Source organism: Hemibagrus wyckioides, linkage group LG14 (assembly GCF_019097595.1).
Source record: "Hemibagrus wyckioides isolate EC202008001 linkage group LG14, SWU_Hwy_1.0, whole genome shotgun sequence".
NCBI classification, from domain to species: Eukaryota; Metazoa; Chordata; class Actinopteri; order Siluriformes; family Bagridae; genus Hemibagrus; species Hemibagrus wyckioides.
The window spans coordinates 6,656,205-6,681,683 of NC_080723.1; the positions used below are offsets into that span (position 1 = coordinate 6,656,205).

A 25,479-nucleotide genomic window follows, 5' to 3' on the forward strand; every position below is an offset into this window, starting at 1 on the left:
GTCAGTTGCAGACACTGTGGCGCATGGTACTGTGAAACCCACTCTTTTTATTCATTTATAGTGTGGGTTTCTTAGCACCATGTGACACAGTTTCTTTTATTATTTTATTCCTTTATTGTTTCAGACATGTACAGTGGGTGTGCCAATTAGTGTGACAGCCATCTTGTGCATACATATTTTACAATAAAAAAGTACAGTCCCGATCTAAGGTCAACATTTAAATTGTAGAATTTACTTAACATTTTTTAATATGAGTAAAATCAGAGACTGTGACATTTTCTTCATTTAATTTCATTTGTCAAAATGTTATTTGGTAGGTTTAGCTTCCTCACTGAAATAGACAAATTATACAATCATGACTCTGTAGTCAAGTCCTGATATGCAAAGTTTATCTTCCTAGTTTTCTTTGTGCAGGCTCATACTGGCACACTTGTGGCTTTGTGGCTTGTGTCACGCGACAGAATTCTGCTTCAAGTTAGAAAAGAATACATCATGATCTCTCTCTCTTTTTTTTAAGAAATGATAAATAGTACATAATGAATTGAAGTCAAACTGTATATGTCAGTAGTTTTCAGCTCCAGTCCTGAAAGACCCCTTGCACTGGTAAGATGATTTATCCCATGTTTTAAATACACCAAATTCAGCTCATAACACTTAAGCTTCCTAAACTGAAGCTATGAAAAACTACTCTCCCAAAAAAAATGTTTTTTTAAATACCAATTTTTTCTTGAATAATTGCACGAAATATTGTGGAATGACCACACATGAATTGAGCCAAATAAACGTCACATTTTGGTGTACCTTTTTTTTTCTCCACTTTGGAGTCTATACAAGATTCCATATATATCTGTGGTCACTAGGTGAGCACCAGACAGAACATCACACATGCAACTGTGTGAAAAGACATAACAAACACTCTCGAGTAAAATTGGATTAAAGAAGAGGAAGCAAAAAAAAAAAAAAAAACCCATCATGCATTTTCTTTCTAATCAGAGGTTCCATTATACAAAAAGAAAAAAACACAAGAGAACACAAAATGCCTGTTACAACATGCACAGTGACCTCCTGACATTCTCAAGCGTTCCAATGGTTCCCGTTGTGTAAGGTTCCTGTAGTGATGCCTCGTCTGCTCAGGCCTCTGGACAGCAATGCTGTGGAGTCGTTCACCCTGATGCACTTGTCATCTCTGACTAAAGCATAGAAGGCTATGACTGCAGTCAGTAGGGGGAGCTGTGGTGCTTTTAACTGTAATAGTAGTAGCAGTAGTAGTTGTTGTAGTGGTAAAAAGGGGTCTAATGGCCTGAGTCTCTGTGTATCAGTCTTTGACCAGTCTGTAGATGTGATGCTGGGCACCGTGCTCACTGGTCGACACTTCGAATACATAAGCCACACACAGCAAAGTTTCCAGAGTGTCCCTGTTCGTAACAACCTGAGAGAGAGCAGACACAGGTTTAGAAAGTGAAAGGCAGACAGCTGGTAGCTAGTAGTCTCAATCTATCGACTTTCTGTAGTTGTTGGGATGATGACTGCAATTCAAAATTATACCAGTGTCCTTTACATATATATAGATATATATATTTATAAAAGGATCAAGTAGAAAATATATGGGGTGATATATTACTATTAGCTCCTAATACTTGTGAAAATGTGAAACAGCTAAATTAGTTCTGACCATTGTGTCCACCTGTTCTGACCATTGTGTCTGACCATTGCCACATGATCACATGATAAACTCACCTGTTCCCCTTGGTTGCTTCTCTGATTAATGTCCTGTTTACCTGGTCAGTGACTTTTAGTAGACAGCCTTCTTCAGACAGAGTAACTATTGTCCTATATTCTTTACATGTTTTAATAATAGTGCTCCAAAGGATGTTCAAAGTTTAGGTGTTTTTATTTTATAACCAAACCCAGATCTATACTTTTCCAGAACTTTGTCTCAGTTTCGATCAGTTCTTAGTCTTCATTATGCTTTCCAGGAACAGGTGTACTTGTTTCCAGATCACGTAACACCTTCTGCAATTTTCGCTGGAATTAATATCATTATACAGCATACAGCCCCACCCCACCCCATTTTGATATTATGAGTTAGTTTGTGTAGATTCAAAATATAATCCCAATTAAATCCATTTCCAGGACATAACACTACAAAATGTGGAAAAGATGATAGCTAGTATGTGTTTGTCTGTGTGTGTTTTTTGTCTCAAATAGTCAATCTGGGCTAAATCAGACTATTGAGAGGATACTGGAACCCATGAGTGAGTCTCCTATGTTGTTCAATGCATGCTCAGTAGTTCATTGTCTCAGAGTCACAGTGTGTGGGCAGGGGCTAACACAGTCAACACCACTGTTCAAGAACTGTTGTTAGGAACACACTGTTGCTGGGGTAATAGCCTCATTTCCATTTGACTCAATGCACTCCTCTCTGCCTTGCAAAGTTAAATGCCACACTTACGGGGTTAGTTATTGATGAGCTAGAGGAATTTCTCACGCCACTACGAGATTTGCTTCTAACTCTGTCTGCATTTGCCTTTGCCTCAACCAACCAAGCTTTTAAAGAAATATGCAGCTCTGCATTTCGGGGATTGTTTACCTGCAGTATAGTGAAGTTCTCCAGTACGCTGTTCATCATATATTTCTCTGGAAGATGTTTGAGTTTATGGATGAAGTTGATCATATATTCACATAGAGGTGATCTGTGGATTCGAAATACATATCGGCCGTTCTCAAACCGTGCATACTCCGTCTGTGCAAAAAAGAACGAGGGAAAGGGATTCCTCATCTTGGTAAACACAACCAGAGAAATCACATCACATTAAGTGTTTAAGTTCAAATATATGAGCCAATTTGAAGCAATCTAATTGTTCTGTGATTCATAAGAGTGCAATTGCTTATGCGACATGAAATGTGATTTCATTACTGCAATATCTTTGCTCATCTGAGTATACTGAAGCCACTGGCAATATTACACTCCATGCATCATTTTCGCTTTCTTGTCTCTTCTTACCTCCACTTTTTCCACCACCTGCTTGCCGAAGGAGCAGACTTTAGTGGAGGAAGTGATGATCATGTTTTCGGAGCTCTCGTACTGGCTCGAGACGCCGTAGAAAAAACTACTGTCATCCTGAAGGTTCACGCTGAGGTCCGCCTGCACCGACACAAAAAGGCTTTCATCTTTTCGGCAGTTGTGTATACAATATCTGCTTTGCAGTGCAACAGGTGCACAGTGTACACTGAGTCAGGCATAATTCAGCTAAAGGTGACCTAAATGCTATCAAGCAAACACATCTGTCTTCAGGTTTGTGCTGTAATGCTTTTTGGAACATGAATTACAGCACTAGCAGACCTGTAGAGAAAACAAGAGAGCTGTGTGTGCCAAGAGTGTAAAGTCAAATCAGCCAGCACAATCTTCTGGTTTAAACACTCTATTGTAATCATCTACAGATACAGTTTACATATTGGAAATATCTATCTATCTATCTATCTATCTATCTATCTATCTATCTATCTATCTATCTATCTATCTATCTATCTATCTATCTATCTATCTATCTATCTATCTATCTATCTATCTATCTATCTATCCTAAGCTCCATCATGAATGAACAAACTCTTAGTGTTTCAGCAATGCATCATATCACAAGCTCTTATCAATAGCATAAAAACAATGATGAGACCTATTGCACACACTTAAAACAGACAGATTGACAGATTTGTAATTTCTTTTTTATTAATTGTTTTAAGCCCATAACTGACTGACTAGGTTCATGCCGTATTCCCCCCGAATACAAATAATCGCAAACAGAGAAAGAGCATCAAGTTTACAGTTGCACTGTGTCAATTTTTAGTTTCTAACCCAAAGACATTTTGTGGGAAAAAACAATCCTTTAGTAAATAATTCAGCTCATTCACATTCATTACACTCATATCTGTATTTCACATGCACCAAGTAACAAAAGCATCATTAAAGAGACAAATCTAAGAGGTGTCTCACTATGTAATCACCCTGACCCAACTGTTACTGTTCATGTTGCTGCATGAATCTACAGTCTGAACTTGAAAGAAATCAGCCCCAGCCTCACTTCTTCTGACTGTTGCTGTTGCTTGACTCTACAAAATCCAAAATAATCCATCTCAAGACATTTGTTAACACATAATCTGATGTGGCAGGGGGCGCTGAGCCTGCAGCTCTTGCTTTGAACCAGATTCCATATTTTCAAAGCATTACATATTACATATACTGTGTACTCTCACATAAAATGCTCTAGCCAAATAATGTCCTCGCAAAGCTGAATCACCCTAGCTCATGGTGACACAGCTCACTGATCTGAAAAACCTCAGATGGTTCAGGTATGCAGCTAAAATATATTATGTATCATCTGAACACATTTCCAGACCACAAAAATCTATTTTCTACAATAACATACATAGCAACCATATATTAGGAGATTTTTGTGCAATACTGACCCAGATCCATGTAGATCTTAACAACAGGTTGATCTGCACAGATGTTTGGGCTAGTGCAAACCCTGTTCTCATCTTAGCCCTTAAATAAGCACACTCAAGGCAAGTTCACCTTTTCCCCTCTAGCTCCCTGCCTCTTAATGCCCCATTATAATCCCCCTGACACCTTTCTCCTGCCTGCACTGCTCTTCCATCTCTATTCCTTGCGCTCGGTTATTCCCTCATTTATCTTCATTTCTCAGCTGAACCCATGCTCTCTCTCTTTCTGCGAGGGAATTCATCCAATTACAATCAACATCCCGCAACGTTCAAAATTGCGTTACGCTGCCCAGCTCCCTGTGTAACAATTTAGCACGGCCGACTCAAATCCGATTGCTGCAGCACTTCAAAAGCGTGAGGTGATCCGTTAGGACATGGCCGCGGGGCGCAGTGCGAGACAGTGGCCATAGCCGGTGTGCAAATTTAATCTAGAATGCCATAGCTTTGGAGTACCACAGGAGGCCTGTCAGTGTTGTCATGGTGACCTGTGCATGTGGACGCCCAAGTCATGACCCATACTTATGAGTTTATGGAACAGTGCTCATTGGTTTAGACTTCTTAGAGACGGTATTGTACGTAGACGAAACTTAAAATTGGCCCTGGATAAAATGACCGATTACACTGTCAGTGGGTATTAGATACTGAAGGTCCTTTTCAGTCTAATCTCTGGTATATATGACTTATCACACATATTGGCCCCATATATGCAGTGCACATGTAGTCTTTTTGCACACCCACTACTCCTACAAGAGACCCCACATTGATTTAGCAACAATAGACACTTTGAACACTGCTGACCTTCTAAAGAGGACTTCATGAGGTCCTGAACTCTTTTGAAAATCAGTGGCTACCAATGTAGTGTAAGAAGAGTCTGTCAAGCATAAAAATAACTCCAGGGAGATTCAAATCAGTAAAACTACTGTTGAGGTAAGTGTTGGTTGATTGGTCCATAAGTTGATTATATGAACTCATTATTATGTCAAACTCACAGTTTGACATAATAGATCTTTCTATCTGTCTGCCTGTCTATCTGTCTGCCTGTCCTTCCGTCTGTCTGCTAACTATCTGTCTGTTTGTCCTTCCTTCCGTCCGTCTGTCTATCTATCTATCTATCTATCTATCTGTCTGTCTGTCTGTCTGTCTGTCTGTCTGTCTGTCTGTCTGTCTATCTAGACTTGAAGGTTCTATAAATAAGTGGGTGCGTGTGTTGTGGGACGGTGTAACAGTGAGAGGGACAGGTGGCCAAGCTCAGATTTCGCCACTGAAAAAGTAGAACCTGTCACTCTCCCCAAGCCAAGGCCCTAGAGATCTACAACATCCCACCCTCCCTCTCTTTGTGCCCCTTGGACAACTGTCTGCTTGGCCAGTGTAAAGAAAACACATCAACACTAACACACAACTATTCCTATATGAGCTCAGATGCGCTCAACCTCCCCTATATATACGCTCACATAGTGAGCTCAGAGGTGATCAAGAAGGTCATAAAGTTTATCTTTTCTCATGTCTGATATCACAATCTTTCATTTCATACATTCTGTCAGTCTGATAACCTGATAATCAGACTTAGTAGCACTAGGGATTGAAGGGCAAATCATTGGCACATTAACATATTTCATTAGGTCTTACCCAGAATTTGACCAGGAAGAAAGCGTTTGCTGGTCCTTTCTCAAAGAGCTCCTTCAAACCACCTTTCTTCTCAGGGAATTTGTCATAGATCTGCCGAATGTCCACAGCCTCCAAATAAGGGTCAGAGTATGTTGGGTTTGACTGACCAATGTGCACAAACAAGTGCTTGTTGAACTGCTCAAATCAGAACAGAAAGCATAAAACGTAATACAACTAAGAGGCTCCTACTGCTTTTATTATATTACGCAGCCTGATCTGGTTAATTCATAGACTCACATTCTCAGGGTCTTGTGGTTGCTCCAGGAAGGCTGAGAACTCCAACATTCGCAGCTTAGAGCTAGCTATACTTCTGCCCTGCCAAGGTGGGGCACTAGGGGACATAGACAGACCTGACGCACTTTCATAACCTGGAACAGAGTGGAAATAAAGCATTGTAAGACGAGTTCTGACCATATTTGCGTCTTATAAAACTCGGTATTTATGGCAGACTGACCTGTGATGGAAGGACCTGTGGCTTGCATGACGTAGTTCTGTTGTGAAAATGGTTTGATGCTGTGCAGACACAAAAATCATAGACATTGTTGTAAACCATTTTTTTTCTGCACTATTTTCTGCCTCTAATGTTGAATTTGGAAAATCTTACTTACTCCTCTGTAGGTGCTGGCTGACCTGGGAGTGCTCCGTGCCAAAACTACAAGAAGAAATATCAGTTAGGTGATTGTCATACATTCGCTAGACATTCAATTCCTAAAAGTCAATACATTTGGTCAGGTGCTTTACTCAATTCAAATTCTCAAAGTCCTCCACTAGATTCCATGACCATGTCACCAGTTCACTGCTAGTCCTTCCTTGGTCCACTTTTGGTAGTGACCAATGCATACCAGGAACACCCCACAGGACCTGCTGTTTGGGAGATGCTCTGACCCAGTCATCTAGCCTTCACAATTTGTTCCTTGTTAATGTCACTCAGATCCTTACGCTTGCCTTTTTTCTGGTTTGCAATACATGAGAACTGACTGTTAACTTCCTAACTAATTTATCCCCAGTCCTTTACATGTTGCTGTTGTAATGAGATAATCAACTTTATTCACATCACCATAAAGATGTGATTATACTTCTGGTTTATTGCATGCCTGAACTCACCCCACCAGCAGTCGGGTACGCGGGCCGCGAGAGGCTTTGCAGAGCCATTTTGTTCTGGAAGGCAGTAGGAGAGATGATCTGTGCTGATGACATGTTGGCCATGCTCTGGAGGGCCTTGTCTTTGGCTGCCTGGTCCTTTCAAGAAATAAAGTAAACAATAGTGACATTACCAGGGCACGAGATGTCAGTCATAACATATCAAACAAATGTAATATTGGGATCAGTGTCAAATACTGTCTATGGACCAAAGGGTTTAAAATCTTAATCTTATTTCATATCTAAATTAGTCCTAATATTATAATACTCATATTTGTTACAAATGTAATCTATTTAAGTACATTGAAAAAATGTCTTTTTAAAAAAATACATTTTTACTCCTAAGCCTACCTGTGTATAATTTGTGCTTGAGAGCATGTTTCTCTTCCTGAATGAAGCAGTCCTAATCCTGCTGCGGGCCTTTCAGAGCAGGAATTTAAACTTTATGCCCCTGCCAGACTGCAGCTAGTGTTGACAAGCTGTCTGTTACTCCTGGAGGTCAAACTAAGAGCTCGAAGCTCCAGCATTATGAAACCTCAGAACAGCTTGGAAAACATCAAGTGGAAAAACACCATCTCTGGACCAGCTGCAAATCCTGGTCTATGGCTATGTGTGAGGCTCTATGTGTAGAATCCTCATTTAATTAATTACAGTTTTAGAAGACTAAACTGATCATAACAGAATCGGTGGCAACATGAGTAAAGATTTGTTAATCAAGTAAAGTGCACAATTTAGGTTTAGGAGCTGTAAGTTCTATAAAAAAACAACAACAAGCCATCGAGTTCTTCAGCCTGGACCAGACCAACAGTGCAACCATAACCAGTATTATGGGCATGTGTGAGTGTCTGTCACTGTTCTCTGTTCAGAATTGTATTTAAAAGGCCTGTCAGTGGTAGCCTTGTGACCAGCTCTGGGCTCTGACAGCTGGGCTATGATGGCAGACAGCCAGTGGGGGTGTGAGTGAACTATACTGTGCAATAAAAGACATGAAAGCATCAGAGGAAAGATAGAAACTGTAGGAGGGTGAACTTGACCCTTGTGTACTCTGAGGTCAGAGGGAGATAAAATGTCACATCGTGGATGAACTAAGCATGCAATCAAACTTATGAACACAGGCTGATTTGAAGAAGCGGTGACAATTTGGTAATGGGTGGATCCATCTCAGGGGAGCCACTACCTTCAGTTTCACCTGTATCTCCCGAGCCTTCCTCCGTGCCAGCACTTGGATATGACTGGACACCTGCAAAAGTTATACAGTCAGTTTCTCCAAAGCTATGCATAAATCATAACATTTGATGGTCAAAAAAAGAAAAAACAATACTGTTGAAAATCAACCAAAATTGAGCACTCTAAAAAAAAAATCGGATCAGACAGGCTGGCATTCATTCCCTACCAGCATCCTACATGAGCCTTGGGTGCTCATGACCCTGTCACCAGTTCACTGGTAGCCCTTCCTTGGACCACTTATGGTAGGTAGTAACCACTGCATACCAGGAACACTCCACAAGACCTGCTGTTTTGAAGATGCTCCGACCCAGTCATCTAGCCATCACAATTTGTTCCTTCTTAATGTTCACTCATTACCTAAAATATCTCCATTCCTTTAAATGCATATTGATCATTGTAACGAGATAATTCATTTTATTCGTCATCTTTCAGTGATTTTAATATTATGGCTGATCATTTTATAAATAAACATTCAAATATTGTAAGAGTTCTAGGGTTCTTTGTTCTTTCTCTGCTGGTTACATGCGTCATGTGTTATACTCCTGCATATGTGTTTATTACTTGGTTTGTTCTAATAGTAACCCAGATAATATCCCAGATTTGAAGAACAGGTGTCTTATCTCCCTTTTCCGGAGCACTATCCCTGCACTCAAATTCCAGAATTCCCACATCCATCCTTCCCACCTTCTCGCTCTGTGGCAAAGGGGCTTAAGCCTCATGTATGTTGCCAATTCTGGATGAGATGGTGCAATATCGAAGGCCGGAGGGAGTACTATCAGATTCCAGAGCCTAACCCTGAGCAGTGCGATCAGGGTTACACCCCGATTGTGAGAGAACGGCTGGTTATGGCTCTAACAAGCCCGGCTATGTGAGGTGCCGAAGATCGAGCCCGTTATTCTATCCAGCAGCATCTGTGTGTGGGTCCTCAGGCATAAATCACATAACTGGGCTCAGTTTCAGCACAGAGGCCCACAGGGGCCTAATAATCAAACGCTCACTACACTGTGAGCTGCCAGTCTAATTAAGTTCCGATTTTTTTTCTTTTCATTTCATCCAGGTCTGTATGATGTCTAAAATTATAGTCTGACATCAGGCACACACTAGTATTTGTTGGCAAAAAGACCAAGCTGTCTTACCTGTTTTCTCGTCCGCGTCTTTCCTGTTCGCAGTTTGATGTAGCGTGCTATTAGCTCATTCCGTCCTAGCAACAGAAAATAAATCAGAATGTCAAAATGTTGCATTTTTTAAGTGCTCTTCAATTTAAGTGGCATTAAACCAGCTGAATATTCCAATACTGAGGTCAGATTTGTGTATCAGGCAGTAATGATAAATGTTAGAAACAGAGTTGGATTTGACAGAGAGATCACACAAAGGTATAAAAAGTCTATGCACCCTTGTTACAACTGCAGTGTTGTTACTGTGAATTACTTTTTTTTTTTGTTTTTTCACGGCTTAAATTGTAAAGCATCTTTACATCTAAACAATCTTCCAATTTAACACATCCTTGCAAGAGGAAGAATTCCTTCAGATTCGTCAAATTGTGAGGGGGTCTTGTGTACACAGCCCTCTCCAAATCAATCTACAGTTTTTAGACGGGATTTAGATCTGATCTCTGGCTTTCCCAAAACACTGATCCGTTTCCTCTAAAGCCGTTCCTTTGTTGACTTGGATTTGTTTTTTGGGTTGTTATCCTGCTGGAAGATTAATTTTTTTTCTTCATCTTTAGCTGTTTAATAGATAGCTACAGGTTTTCGGCCAAGATGATGCTGGCACCACCATGCTTCACTGTGGGCATAGTAACATTTAGGTGATAAGAATCTTACTTTTACACCAAATATATCTTTTAGAAATAAACGAGCATATGGTTTCATTTATGTAAGCTTTGAAATTTCTTCATGAGAAAGGGTTTCCATTTAGCCACCCAACCTCAGCCCAGACAATTGGAAATTCTTTTATGCATTCCTTTCAGAAATTCCTCTCCAGATTGACAACAATGAGATCCTGTACATACTTTGCAAGCTGGATGTGGACCACAGCTTCACCAGTCAGATGAAACCAAGAATGTCAAAAAAAAAAAAATCCTACAGATATAGCTGATCTTTATTTGGATTTGGAGTGTATTTAAGTATAAAAAATAAAAGAATATAAACGTGATTGGTTCTTTCTAAAAAATAGTCCCATGCCAAATTATAAGCGTTTTTTTTTTTCCATAAAATGTTTCTATGTATTTTTCATTTGACTCTTAAGCTTGTTGACACTCGCACAAAATGTGGAAAAAGATCACAAAAACCCAATTTTAGCAGGGTTTTGTATCCACTGTGCATATCTGAGGTTAAAATGCTTATCAAGTGAAATACATCAGAGTCTGTTCATTATTTTGGTTCATTTGTCAATATTTTATGTACACAAATACATAAATAAATTACACTGCATTTATTTATGCAAATGTATAAACAGTGATATCAAAAGATATATGGTTATATGAAGTATGGTTGTAAATAGAGCAGAAGTATATTAGTATATATTGTAGGACTGGATCCCGGGTATCTTTTTATGAGTGTGACTGTGTGAGAAGGAAAACGCGTGTGTAAAAATGTGTGCATATGTGTGAGATTGAGAATGACACCTAGAGCAGTGAGTTGTTCTAAAGCAACCCTGGCTCAGGGACTGCAGCTGGCATGTATGTGTCAATGTTTATGGAATATGCCTTTACTCCTGCCATAAATCATCTTGGCTTGTTCCCTCAGCTGCTCTCCAGTTACCAGCCACGAAGATTCACAGCACTAGTCATGTGGCCAAGAGCACCTAAAACCCTTTCACTAACCCATGGCACTCCTTAACACGCTCACATGCCTTATATATGAGCTTTATAGGGAAAACAGAGCTGTGATTTGACCTTGGGAGCGGTGAGTGTCTTCAAAAGGTCTAAAGGAAATGGTGCAGAGAGAAAGTGCCTACTTCAGCTAAGTAGACGGCACTTTTCCTATTGCCCTTGCAAAAGTAAAGGCAAATAGGATTTTAGTAGAATAGGCTAGTGATAGAACAGCTTTAAAAGGAAACTCCCTCCCACAGGTGCGAGTGAGGTCTGACATACGGCAAAGTGATTACAGAGGAGAGGATCCAAGCTGAGCATTGCCAGGCAATAAAAAAGTTGGATTCCCTTTTGAGATGCCAGACATGGCTTTTTCTCTGTTTTGGACATTTCTCCAAAGCATGCTGGGAAGTCTCAGGTTCTGACAGACATCAAAGTAAAAGAAGACTAAATCAGCTGGCTAATTACAAACTTGTAGAAGCCGGTTGGTGTGAATCATAAAAAAGTTAAGGAGGATTAAGATAGAAACAAGAGAAGAGCCACCGTGCACGCAAGCTCTCGCTAACTGCCTTTCTGTTCAGGTACGCTTTTAGCTCAAATGTAAGCACAATATTACATAATCCACTTTTGTAGTAACGTGATGAGTGGATTTTAAGCAAAGCAAGTCTGTATTGATTTTACAGCAAAAACAAAAAAACAGCACAAAATTAATTTTCAATACCAACTGCTGACTTTCCTCCTACATTGTCCACTGCATTATAGAAATGTTCATCTGAACCCAGAAACAAATATTATTTCTATTTCATTTTTATTTAGATATTGGATGATTTCCATCTGGGATCTTTTTGACTTCTGTCTTATGATCAGTAAGCCTTATTTTCAAGGATTGACTTGGTCCATAATGGTTCACTTTTTGATTCCACAGTTCTTTTAGAAGTAGGTTTCAGTTCAGTGTCCTTCTGTCAGGTGAAACAATGAAATTTGAACATTCTAACTATGCCTTCATGCTCGGAAACATCTTCCAATAATCAATTATCGTGGTCTTCAGTGGCAAACGTGGCTAGACAAGGACACTCTGAACAAATGCAAGGTTAATCCATGAAAGCATAAACAAAGATCAAAGCTTGCTATCATCAGAAACTAACCTGAGCTTTCACAACTGATGCGTATGTAAAAGTCTTGTTAAGGATAGACTGTAAGTGCACGTGTAAATTGGAACAGGTGAGTGTGAAAAGTCCTGTGACTGCGAATGAGGAAGCAAATGTTCATTGTGGGAAGTGGAGTCCAGTGTGGCCATGTTTGTAGACCACAGAGCATGTTGGGAAATGAAGTTTATGGATTTGTTAGACCTGACAGTATCCTATTAAAAATGTCTTTTTATTAAGAATGTCTTTTCTGTCTCTAAATGATTACTAATATTTCACCTCACTTTAAAAAATTAAAACCAACAGACACTAAATACATAACACATGAATAATCAGCTCTATACCTATTATCAGTTGTCCTGTTCCATCCAATTATATCGGTGCATGATTTTACAATGTGCAAAGATATTAAACAAGGAAGTGAAAAAAGACACTGAGTACAGTACTCTACTCTTTTGATTTTTGTTAACCTTTTAACGCTTCACCACCACTAGGTGATGGTAGGTCTAATATTGAACTTATTACTTGTTCCACTTCTTGTACAGCCCCTGTGCCTCTTACTCATCAAACCAGACCTGCAGTCCATACTGTGGCAGTGTCATCTTGTCTTTCTCTTTCGTTTACTATAGAAAGTGTACATGGCAATGTTATCTGCATATCAACTAGTCATAACTTTTCTTAAAGATTTGAAACATCTCTGACCTTCACAGCAGGATTTAGATTTGATGCAGTTTGGGCACCTTACCATACCCGTGTTAAGGACCACACTTTAAGAATGTCACACTGTGGCTGAACTTAAGATTTCTGCCAAAGTTTTTGATGCTGCGATTTATCAGTAAAGCTATAATCCTCTCTGCTCTTGCAGATGAGACTGTGCCCAGGTCCACCCTGTGTCCAATGAGGGCCCTTAAGTGCAATGTGGAAGTGACTGCCAGCTGGCGGATTGCCGGCCAGCTTTGGGGAGCTCCATAAAGGGCCTGGATGTCCAAAGACAGGTTAGCTGGGTAAGTAAAGCAAGTGACTGAACACAGGTCAAGAGGCAACTTCTTCTGTATCACTTGTTCAACACAGTTCAATTTGACTGTGCCACTGAGTGAAGACTGAGCCATTTTCATTGCCAAAGGAGTACAGTATCAGGACGTTCAATAATTCTCATCCTTAACAGAGAAGAGAATGAAAACGTTTTGATCAGTGATTTTGATCCTCAATAAAGAACAGTATCAACAACTACTCAACAGAAAGTGTTCATTCTCAATAATGTACGTGTCAGCTTATCACAGTCAGCAAAATCATTTTCCCAGAAGACACCACAGCCTACAAACATGGCCAGTAAAAACCATACACCCCAAGGCACATTATTACACTCACAGTCACCTGACTTCTAACCATATACCCCTGTCACTTGACAGCACCAGCATGATATACTGGACTTTCCTACACACAAATACAACAAACACTAAGTTTGTGTTTTGCATCTTTTTTTTATTCTGATCCAGCTCCTGCCACAGTGTCCATGCCAATGATAGAGGTCCCACTTGGGGAGGCACCATGTACCTTTGCAGACAGCCGCTCCTTTTACAAATCAGTGCACATCATCAGCTAATCTCATTCCAGTCCATAGTCATGTCTAAGTATCCCATAATCCTGTTTTCAGGCACCTCAGCTTTCCTTGGTATCATCAGTGGGAATCCCAGAGGAACTCCCATCACAATCACTTCGGAGAACCTCAACAAAGACCTTAAAGAGGTCTTCAGGAAGACCAAGGGTAGTGGACTACCCCCACATTGCTCCTATGGCTGTGCAATTAAGCACGGCCTTCTGGACACTTTGAGTACTGTGTAATGTTTTATATGATCTCTTGCAGTCCCTCAGTCTTCCAATGTCAAATAATGTCCTTTGCAGCATTCTGGGATAACTCCATTGCACATATCATCAATATGCTTATCTACTCCATCTCCTGCAAAACTCCATGTGAATGGCCAGCCCATGGACCTGCAGCAATTCCTTGGCTTCACCAACTTCTTTTGGCGCTTCAAAAGCCTGTATACAAGAATGCCAAAGCAGATGTTTTGTCAAGTATCTTCTATGGTTCTTTGTGGCTGTCACTGACTGGAAACTGAACCGTGCCATCACTTACACCCCACAGCAATAGCTTCCCTGTGCATACCCCCAAACAAACAGTTTATACTAGTAAAACTGAGAACGAAGCTTGTCTCCTGGGCAAACACCTCCATTGCTATGTGCCTCCTAGGCATACCATTTGCTGCATAATATGTACTGCTGGCTCAAAATGCATGCAGATGTGCACTGTGCCATCTTCTCCCATCCAGGTTGTGCATATGCAAAGATGCCACACCCCAAAGATCCTGGTCTCACATAGCTGTTGATTTCCTCACTGACCTACTAGATTCCCACGGTCACATTGTCATCCTAGTCATCAGTGACCCTTCTAAAAATCACTGAACCTCACTGTCTGCTGACAGCCTTTGCCACAGCAGAACCTGTCATGTGTTCGGGTATACTGTGAGCGACCAGGGTCCACAGTTCACCTCACAAGTGTGGGTCAGCTGTTTTGGATAAACTGGGAGTAACCATAAGCCTGACATCTGGCCATCACTCACAAGCCAACTGGCAGGTAGAGAGGGCTAACAAAAATGTTTTTGTGCACTTTCTGTGGAGAGAATCCAGAGGACCGGTTTCTGCCATGGGTAGAATATGCCCAGAACTCACCTCGCCACTCCACCACACAACTCACCCACATCCTGTGTGTGCTTGGGTACAAGCACCCACTATTCCCTTGAAAAGTCAACCCTCTTTCTCACTGGCTATGATTATGATGAAGTGACAGGTATGGTAAGACACTCACCAATGCCTTGAACAGTTGTCCCAAACAAAGTAAACTCTGACAGACACAAATCGAAACCCCCAATACCAACCAAGTAAATGTCTGAGTTGCAACTAACATCAGACTTGCCAGAGTCTCAGGTACATCAGGCCCTTTAAAGTCCTCAAGCAGATCCATAAATTTATGTAAAAGGTGGGCGCTTTCCACGTCTCCCACCTGAAGCCTGTCATACCAAGGTCCCTAGCCACAAACTCTATCAGGTCATTAGTCAGCAAACTCAGTTTCCCAGAACACACCATGGCCTACAAACATGACCACCATTCACACATTCTGACTTCTACCCTGACACACATCACACTGATCAACACTGGCACTATATACTGGACTTTCACATACACAATCACTGCTAAGTAAAAGCTTGGATTGTGTTTTGTTATTCCTGTGTTTACTGTTCTGATTTCTCAATTTTTGACAGTTCCTTTTTTCCCCCCTTACCCTGGGTTTGTGCCTTGCCTGACCTATGCCAATTTTTTTTTTACCCTGATTGTTCTTTAAGTTTGGATTTGTTTCCTTGCGTTTTATTAAATTACACTCAAATACAACTGCATCTGTTTCAGCTCCCCATTATTTGACAGTATGTTAATATGCATTAATAAGAAATGGCCTCTCTTACATATACATAGCCTCCATTGATTCCAAAGGAACAAAAGAAAATGTAAGAATATCTCAACAATTAATATGGTCACTTACAACAGGTTGCAAGAAAACAACCTTATTCTAAAACTCCACTAGTTCAGAAGGAAGCCAAAAGTAAAGAAAAACAAATCTCCAACACCGGAAACTGTTAAAGTAGTCACCACAACAAAAATTCTTAAAGTATAACAGTATAACTAAATAAATATCATCTTTATGCAGTGTGAGACAGAGAAAGCGATAGAAAAAGGGCAAATGTCAGGGCCAGTGTGTGTCACAGTGTGTGTGTGTGTGTATCATGTTTGCTGGGGCAGAGCCAAAAAGCAGTCATTCAGTCTACAGTGCAATCGTGGAAGGGTGGACAGCCGCAGCTACCTGAAACCTACACACACACACACACACACACACCGTCCTGCCCTCTCTTCTGAGGGACAGAGGAGGTCATACCGGACAGAATTGATGTCATGCAAAGGAGCAGCCCCCTTCACAAGGTCCCGTACCTCATAAATCTCTCTGACCCTTGGGATGCCCTCTCCCTCCCTCTCTCTTTCTCTCTCTCTCTCTCTTTCTCTTCATCTCGCTATCTCTCTCTTTCCAACTCTCTCTCACTGAACACCCCCCCCCCTCCCCTGCACATTCTTCTCATTCCTAAGCTCTGAGTTCTCCTCACACTGAGTCCTGCATCTGCTCAGAACGGAAGGAGGGATAGGGGATAGACACATACACACACATTTGCGTTCACACAACATATGCACACACACACACACATACATGAATGTATGCAACCACACGCACCCACAAATCAGCACATGTAGCGAGGGAGTAATGTGTGTGTGTGTGTGTTTTCAGAATAGGAGCTACATCTGTTGACCATACGCTCTCTTTGGGGATGAGAAGTACATTAGGGTCTCAGGAATCTAGAGTTTGACTGAGACTTCCTTTCTAACAGAACACAACCCAGTGTAACTGGCAGCGTCACAGTGTGTATGTGTGTGTGTGTGTGTGTGTGTGTGTGCGCACGGGTTCTTATTCTGTTTTCCATTTCCCAATTGTGTCCTTGATGGACTTGATATAAAACACACTCAAAGCTAATAAGCTCTCAAAACTGTTGAATGTGAACATCTGGATGTAAGACAGATGTAATAACGCAAAACCTAACGCGGAGATTAAACAACAGTTTCAACCCAAACACATTATTAAGAGTAAGATGAAAATATAATTAAACGTAGAATATTTTTTCTCTGGGACAGTTTCTGTGTGGGTCACAGAAGTAACTTTAATTTGAACTTTGTGTGTATGAGTTTTTAAGGTCTGAATGGTTTTTAAAGTAAATTATGAATATTCTTATATATTACATTATAGCATACCATACATCTTTGTTGCTTCATAAATGTATTTACAGGGAAAAAAAGATTTAAAAAAACCAAAAAAATACAACTACAGTGTAAAAGTACACACTAAATAATGAATAAACTTTATTTTAAATTATGAATTAAGCTATTTTTAGTTCCATTATAGAGTTGTAACAGTGTTTCACAGTTTTACAGTCAGTCATAGTGCAGGACCCAACAATTACCTCACTACTGATAAATTCTGATTAAAATGTATTTCTGTTTTTTTTGTCACTCACCACCATCGTTTCATCTCACTGCCACTCTCTCTTTGAGCTTATAATAACATCATTTATCAAGCTGCATACAAACGTAATTATTCATAAAATGTTAGCCGAGCAGTTACACAAGTTGCGCTCATATCCGACTCATGCTGCTGAGTGTGTGTAAATTTACACGTATGGATTAATGTAAACCCAACTGATCGACTTCAAATTATATCATCTGCATGGATTCTGTATTTTTATATACAAAATTATGGGGTTTATGTATTTCAATTGCACATACAAATGAAATGAAAATTTTGTGCAACTCAACATTTCATATTAAAGCATCAAAGAAAGCAAGTTAAGACAAATCCATAAATTAAGACACATATTTATTGTATGAAAATAGGACAGACTAACGGTTCAGCATATAAATTGGTTCCATTTTGTCTATCTCATCTTTTTAAATACTTTAAATACACTAAATATATTTAGTGTTCTGTGTGCCAAGATCAGACTTATGACACATAAACTCCTGCTTTTCACAGAATCAGAGAGGACGTGCTAATGTGAAAGGGATTTTGAGAACTGACATGAACAAAGAAAGAAAAAAGCAGTTCCCCTGTGTGGTGAAAGTGGGGTCCTTGATCACTTGGGTACATACTGTATCTATTTTCTATTTTCTATCATCAAACCATTTTCTTATTTCACTTAATTTACTTTGAATTCCGTAACTCGGCTACAGATTTTGGCCTTTCAGCTGCTGTTACACGGCAAATTACATATTTCTATTCCCATTGAAAGTCTTCTGGGGCATTTATTTATCATTTAATTTTGTGGGTCTCAAAAAAATGGTATTTTATTTGTTCAGTTTGTCTTACACAACTTTACTACTTTACTAAAAGACTGGTTCACTGTAAAAAAAAAAAAAAAAAAAGGATGGAAAATGTATGGAAAATTCAGTAACAGAAGACTGGTGTATCTCTGGAATTTTAACCCTGACCAGATCCATCAGGTCAGTCATTTTTATGGATGTTATGAGAATACATGTACCCTCCAGAAAATGACCAGTGGAAATAACCCCTTGTGTTCTACTGTATATCCTGTACAAACTGACGTATTTGTAAAGATTCCGTCAAGTCCTGTGGGAAAAGAGGTTTTGCTCTGGGAGACACTCAAACAGCATGTGCTGACCAAACTGAAAATGCAGAACAATAAAATACAGACAATGATTTAAAGGCCAGAGAAGCAGCACACATCCATTCAAGTCCCTAGCAAACATGTTATGATCATGTGACCTACTAATGATCAAGCTACACCAAGAGCTTGTAACAAAAGAATCAGTGTATCAATCCTAATTTCTACAAACAGCCTCTAGTAAGATTACTTAAAATATCGAGTAGAATATTTAATATTCAGAATTCATTGTGGGTTTCGTTAGGTCCTTATTTAAATATAAGCAAAGTGTAAAGCTGGCCATCTAAACAAAATGGTCCGATTTTCCTCATGTCGATTTATTCTCTTATATTAAACATGACCCAGATGACACTCGGATGGATTTGATCTAAAACAGATCATAAGGTTTTGCGCAAACTTGTGAGTCTGTGCCAGCTCACAGGGGACAAACCGAATACAAAGAATCCCTTCATTCATTCAATATTTCTCCTTCTGAATCGAGCTGTTGTCAAATGCCAGTATTGTCACAATGACAAATGATCAAATCTGTAATGTAACTGTACCATTAAATTAGAACATCATGCATTCTTTAGAATAGAGAACTAGATCACTGAGTGGCGTGTGTTGCTTTTAAAAGCTAAAACTATGATTGATTTTAGATTAAATAGAACATACAATGACATTTTCAAATGAAATGTTCTCTCATTAACTGCTGCTTCCCCTCCTTAGCAGCATGTCTAGTTATTCATCTGTTTACGACGGGGATGTGGAACAAGAATTATACACATGCCATAAGCTTTTCATCTCATGTTGATTTAGATTCTTTTGCTTATAGTGTTGGAGTAGACGTAACAGCAAGAATGCATGTGTTGATAAGCACAGTTTGCTCGATATTGAGATCGCTATCACTTATCACAATTATCCAGCTTACACAGGGAGCAAATAGTGCTTCTTTTTTTAATTTTTGACTTAAAATCAAATATTTGTTCCTTCATCGAATATTCTTTCAAAGGTTTAAATATCTAAAACAAAATTACTACATAATCACATTAAACACATAAGAATCAAGTAATGATTATGATTGTGGTGGCTCAAGTGGTTAAGGCTCTGGGTCGTTGACCGGAAGATCGCCAAGTTGCCACTGTTGGGCCCTTGAGCAAGGCCCTTAACCCTCTCTGCTCCAGGGGCGCCGTATCATGGCTGACCCTGCGCTCTGACCCCAACCTCCAAGGATGGGATATGCAAAGAAAGAATTTCACTGTGCTGTAATGTATATGTGACAAATAAAGGCTGTTTCATTTCATTTCATTAAAATGAGCTTAATTGTGCAGCTCTGCGTGTAACAGTAATATTGCTGCTGGTTATTTAAATATAGCACTTTTTAAAGCATTATATATGCATCATTTACATTTCTAAGGCAGTAGATGACTGCAGTGATATTAATATTCATACATGCCAGTATTTATTTGTACATTCAGCATGTTTCATGTGTTCTAATCTACTGCACTGTACTTATATAAAGAACTAGCGCAGCCATCCAGCCAAACAACAAGAGCAGAAATCAGGATTGGGTTTTATATACTACAAGCTCATTTCACACTGATCTCCTCTTATCTCCTGATGTCGAGAACCTGAAAGCCGAACAATATATGGTACACAATGTGAGGTTTCCACAACAATATAGAGGGACACTGTCCTAATACAATGTGGAAAAGATGGAGGTCGAAGTGACACATATACACAAAAACAGCTCTCTGACACTTCTCTGATTCTTCCTACATCTTTCAAAATAATAAAAAAATAAATAAATACTCCAAATCAGGACACATCAAAGCTAAAGCCATGCATCCAATCTTATGTAGCCAGACAGGAAAACAGACAGCAGACAGTGAGGGTGACGGCCAGAGAGGCAAACAGATAAACAATCCAGCTGCCAGACAGACAGAGTGAGAGACGGGCATCTGAGCTGAGCTTTTCACAGAATCTCCGCTGTCTTTCCCTGAAGACTCGCTGAAATCACATGTACAATGAAAGGTCAGAAAGAAGGCTAAGGTTACAGTCGGGGTACTGAGACTGCAAGCAGGCTTGAGATATCTTCTGTCGGCCCCAGAGAAGTGTGTGTGTGTTAAAGTGAGTGAGAATAATTGTAATTAATATTGCATTTGACAATAACGAGTCTGATATAATCAGTCTTAAAATACCGCGAGAGAGAGAGAGAGAGAGAGAGAGAGAGAAAGCCAACTCATTAGAAGTCATATTTACTCACAAATTAATCTCTCAGTCAACTGTTAAAGTTGGAGTCTAGGTGAGGGTTAGGAAGCTTTTTCCACAGTGCTCCCTCTCTCTCATTAGAAACCTACTTAGCACCATGGTATTTTCAAGAATCACTCTGATGTTCTCAAAATGTCCACTGCTATGAAATATTATATAAAAGGCACTTACTTCTGTAAGGTTTCTCTTTTAAAAACCTTCGTCTGTCACATCTTTGTAACAGGTGAAGAGGTGAAAAGGTCCATTATTTACTTAACTAGCCACTGGATGATTGGGAGCCGTTAAGCCGTGGTAAATGTGTTTCCTCTCAGCACTGGTGAGTGTGATTTTTAAGAGTCAAGCAAAGCAGCGGGTGAAAAGTATTACAGGACAGCAGCCGTGGAAGCTGTGAAATGTTTTATTTGGCACTTTTAGCCCACAGCATCAAGAGCGAAATGGTCTCTGTGGTACTGTATGATTTAGAAAGATAATAACTCCAATGAGTGATAAAATTAAAGGGAAGCGGACATGCAAAGAATGGTGAGAAAATGACACAAACGTTTAAGGAAGTGGCCAAGATGGTTCAAAAACATTTTTCCCAGCTGATGAACCAGTAGAGGAATGCAGTAGGGTTTACACTGATTTTTATAGCCTGTCTGCCAGGACTCCATCTGTTACTCTAGCCGAGTCAAAAAAAAAAAAGCACATATTGTGGGAAACGTAGTCATACGTTAATGCTGCATTCTGCACTGCACAATGCAGTTAGTCATTTGTGTGACTACCTCAAATTGTTTCAACACAGACAATTATTGCAGTGAATGAAGATCTGTTTGGATTCAGTGTCTGCTAGACAGAACGCTGGCTGAAGTGTTTAGCTCAGCTGTTTCGCAAAAACCAAAACAATAAGATTCTGCACATGAAGCCCTGTAGCCCTGGTCACCGAGCTCCAGTCAATGAAATCACTTCTGTAGATATGTGACCATGTGCTGACGGTTGTGCATCCTCAGATTTGCTCTCTCCTGACACATCCTTTCTGCTTTCGGATTTGTTCTTGAGACATGTCTGATACTGACTCGCATGTAGCAGAGGCCTATAATGATATAATATGTTTTTGCATGATTCTTTTCTTGATTCTCATTTGCACCTGGTGTAAACTCTATGCTGCAGGCCATCGAATATTTTGTTGTTAATCATCACAGCACTGATTTATTTTAATATTTAATATAATAATTATTTATTAATAATCTAGCTATTTATTTATCGGGATTTAGATTATTTATTATTAGGTTTTTATTCATGTTTTTATATGTTTCAAAATTCAAACATAAAACATTTTATGTACTTGATGTACTGTATCTATACTGAGTCCTAGGGTACCCTGAGAAGTATTTATAAATAAAATATATATAAATACGTTATATAAAAACATCATCATTATTATTATTATTATTATTATTATTATTATTATTATTATTATTATTATTATTATTATTATTATCATTAGGTAGGATGTAATGACACCATAATAATAATAATAATAATAATAATAATAATAATAATAATAATAAAAAATAATAACTATTATTATTATTACTATTATTGTGCCATTACCTTTTTTTAAACTTTCCTGCACAGAGACCCCAAAGCAATTAAATTGACACAATTGAGAAAAATTCCGAGGCATAAGAAAATAAAACTGTAAAGCAGAAATGCTTTCCAAAAGTAACCAATACGGTTTTATTTGGTTTGACCAGCGTTTGCTTTTAAAATTGCATCAATTCCCTTAGGTACACTTTTACACTTACAGCCCCAACGAAAACTAGTCACAATTCTTCTGTAGATATAGATTTCATTTTGATCTATTACTTAATATGATACATTCTCTACCACCATACAACAGTTCTCTGTAACATAATAACAGCTAGATGACTAAATAACGATCTCCACCACTGTAATATCATTACTGTGTAATATCAGGACATACATAAAGTCTAATATATCTTATATATGTATATGTCATATAAAAAGTAATAATACACTTGTCCCCGTGCCCTGAAGGTCCGTGGAGCCTATTTTGAGAAGCATGTCTAGAGACGGTGTGTTAACACGGTACTGATGATTTTTTTTTATGTGATAAGATATAAATTACAAGATGGCAAGAGTGTGATCATATTTACTCTAATCTCACTGCTAACAGGCGAGAGGGAGATTTTGAGTTTGTCTGTCTGTCTGTCTGTCTTCTGGTATAATAAATATGGTCATGTTGCAGGGTTGAGGGGTACTAGTAGGAGGGGGAGCAGCTCTAGGTGACCTGAAAGTCACACACACACACACACACACACAGATTGACTGAGTGACTAACAAGCAGACAGTTCAGGGTTGTGTGTTACAGACTACGGGAAGGAGGGAGGGGTATATAGACATAGGGCACAGGACAGGTGCAGAGCCCAAGACTGGCTCTCGTCCCTCGATGTTTATCCGTCCCTCTCTGCCTCCTCTCCATCATCACACACACTCAAAGGGTAAACGTCTATTCTGATCTCCGGTTACAGCCACGCTGCCTTGAACCCCCGCTCACATGCCATTCCAGACACTCCATGACACTCCCTACCCGTTGCTCACATGCCCCTCGCCTCCCCCCGCAGGGAAGGACAGGGGCAACAGAACCACAATCTGCCCCCTGTGTCCTGCCTCAGTGTTCTGCACCTGCCTTCACTCCTCCAGGCTTTGTTTAGTTGCACAAGCTTTCACAGCAGCTGGAGGAAGATCGTGAATAACGGCTAGCGCGGCGTATGATGACACATGATGCCTGACTGGAGATCCAGCACATGTCCCTACTCATTCTCCTCCTCGTTCTATTCAACAATGATCCATTTGTGTATCCAGCCTAATCAAACCACCACTGCTCATCAGCAGCAACTCATCTGTTAGCAGTCGACAGCTCACACACACACACACACACAAAGAGATATTAATAGAAAAATAATGTCTCTGCAATCTATAGATCATAATAAGAAATTCTCATATTTGCCATAAATACTTAGCATGTTATTTGTTAAAGAGATCCAGTGTGACTTTAATACAAATAAACAAATAAAAATAACTAGAAGGTAACAAACATAATGTTTATATAGTGTACATTATGAGAATATGTGAATACACCATGTTTCCATTTACTGAACATAGAACTGTGTGTAGCTCTGCCCCATCATTTAATTGTGACATATTCACTTTCTGCCATAAAGTGCCATAACTGCGTCTTCTTTTAACCCCCTTCTCCAGTTCTCCAGGAAGCACAGGCCTGTCCAATAACAACATCTTTTCTACACTCATTTCTTCCATTCAGTGTCATGACTCAGTGTCAGTGTCGTGTTTTTCTGTTTCTGTGCTCTTCTAACACTGACTGATGCCAACAGCCATCACTACACTGCAACAAAATCTTAGAAAGCTAAAATAGCTTGAATATAGTCAAACCAATTGAGTGTTTGCTATTGTAAGAATACAATAAACCAAAATATATAAATTACCAAATTTCTAGATGAATTTCTAAGACAAATTTCTAGAGTAATTTCAAACCTGAAAAAGCAGATAAATTTCCATTTACCAAAAACCCAAAGAAACTTGAAGCTAGTAAAACTGTTAAGAAAAAGACTTCATCTTACTTACTGTTGGTTTACTGTAATCTTAAAATAGCAAATAATAAATAAATCTGGCTTAAGATTATTAAAGCTTGAACTCTTAAATCTTAAATAGTGTGTTTTGTGTAAATACAACATTCAGTTCAATTAAAATTTATTTTTGTAGAACTTAGAACAATAGACTTTACACAAAACAGTGTCACTTTCCAGTAATTTCAGCATCTTATGAGTAAGCCAGAGGTGACAGTAGCAAGGAAAAACTCCCTGAGAAGACGTGTCACTATAAATCATTTCCTTAACCCTGCTATGTCACTAAACTGCCACTAGTGGAAATTTTTAACAGCTAGTCACGTGTGTATGCTAGGATTATAAAAGTCATACTTTTCGGATTTGCAGTTAAAAAAACAGAGCTGCTTGAGAGAACAGGTTGAGAAGTGTTAAATATAACTAATCACCAAAGTATAAAAAAAATATTTGGACAGATATGGACAGTCATGGACAGATTCTTGCCAAGGTGGGATTAAAGATATATTTATAGTTAGTTGTTTAGATCTGCAAGATTCATATGAAAAAGAAGGAAAAGGCTGAGCAGGAGGGGCGTACCGTACATCTTGCCCTCGTCAGAGAGGATGATTTTGCGGCGACCACATGGAGGGTAGATGGCCAGCGCCTCCTGGAAGCTCTGCTCGATATCAGGGCTCCACACGCCCTCTGCATCATTCTCCAAAGGCTTGTCCAAAGCTTCACTCAGCTCCTCACTGGCGCCCCCTGGAGAGGACGCCGATACCCAC

General features: G+C 39.4%; 1 protein-coding gene across 4 annotated transcripts; it reads right to left on the reverse strand.

Moving 5' to 3' along the window:
• Positions 1 to 25,435, reverse strand: LOC131365161 (transcriptional enhancer factor TEF-3-like). Of its 4 annotated transcripts, none has more exons than XM_058408806.1 (11): positions 25,297 to 25,435; positions 9,669 to 9,733; positions 8,495 to 8,545; positions 7,270 to 7,404; positions 6,774 to 6,817; positions 6,620 to 6,678; positions 6,403 to 6,533; positions 6,127 to 6,300; positions 3,005 to 3,145; positions 2,591 to 2,743; positions 1 to 1,429 (listed from the first exon to the last, which is right to left on the reverse strand). In XM_058408806.1, the coding sequence occupies exons 4-11, from the start codon at positions 7,369 to 7,371 to the stop codon at positions 1,316 to 1,318; spliced, it is 918 nt and encodes a 305-aa protein (XP_058264789.1). In that variant the 5' UTR covers positions 7,372 to 7,404; positions 8,495 to 8,545; positions 9,669 to 9,733; positions 25,297 to 25,435; the 3' UTR covers positions 1 to 1,315. The 4 variants fall into 4 exon arrangements, with proteins under 4 accessions (XP_058264789.1, XP_058264787.1, XP_058264788.1 ...); XM_058408804.1 differs by having other exon boundaries at positions 8,483 to 8,545; XM_058408805.1 differs by having other exon boundaries at positions 7,270 to 7,408; positions 8,483 to 8,545.
• Positions 25,436 to 25,479: the final 44 nt, after the last annotated feature.

Bases quoted from the DNA above. Each gene is read 5' to 3' on its own strand.
- LOC131365161 (XM_058408803.1), bottom strand. The intron at 6,818-7,269 runs GTGAGTTCAGGC...TTCTTCTTGTAG, and splicing joins CGTACCCGACTGCTGGTGGG to TTTTGGCACGGAGCACTCCC. The intron at 3,146-6,126 runs GTAAGACCTAAT...GTGTCGGTGCAG, and splicing joins TCTTCCTGGTCAAATTCTGG to GCGGACCTCAGCGTGAACCT.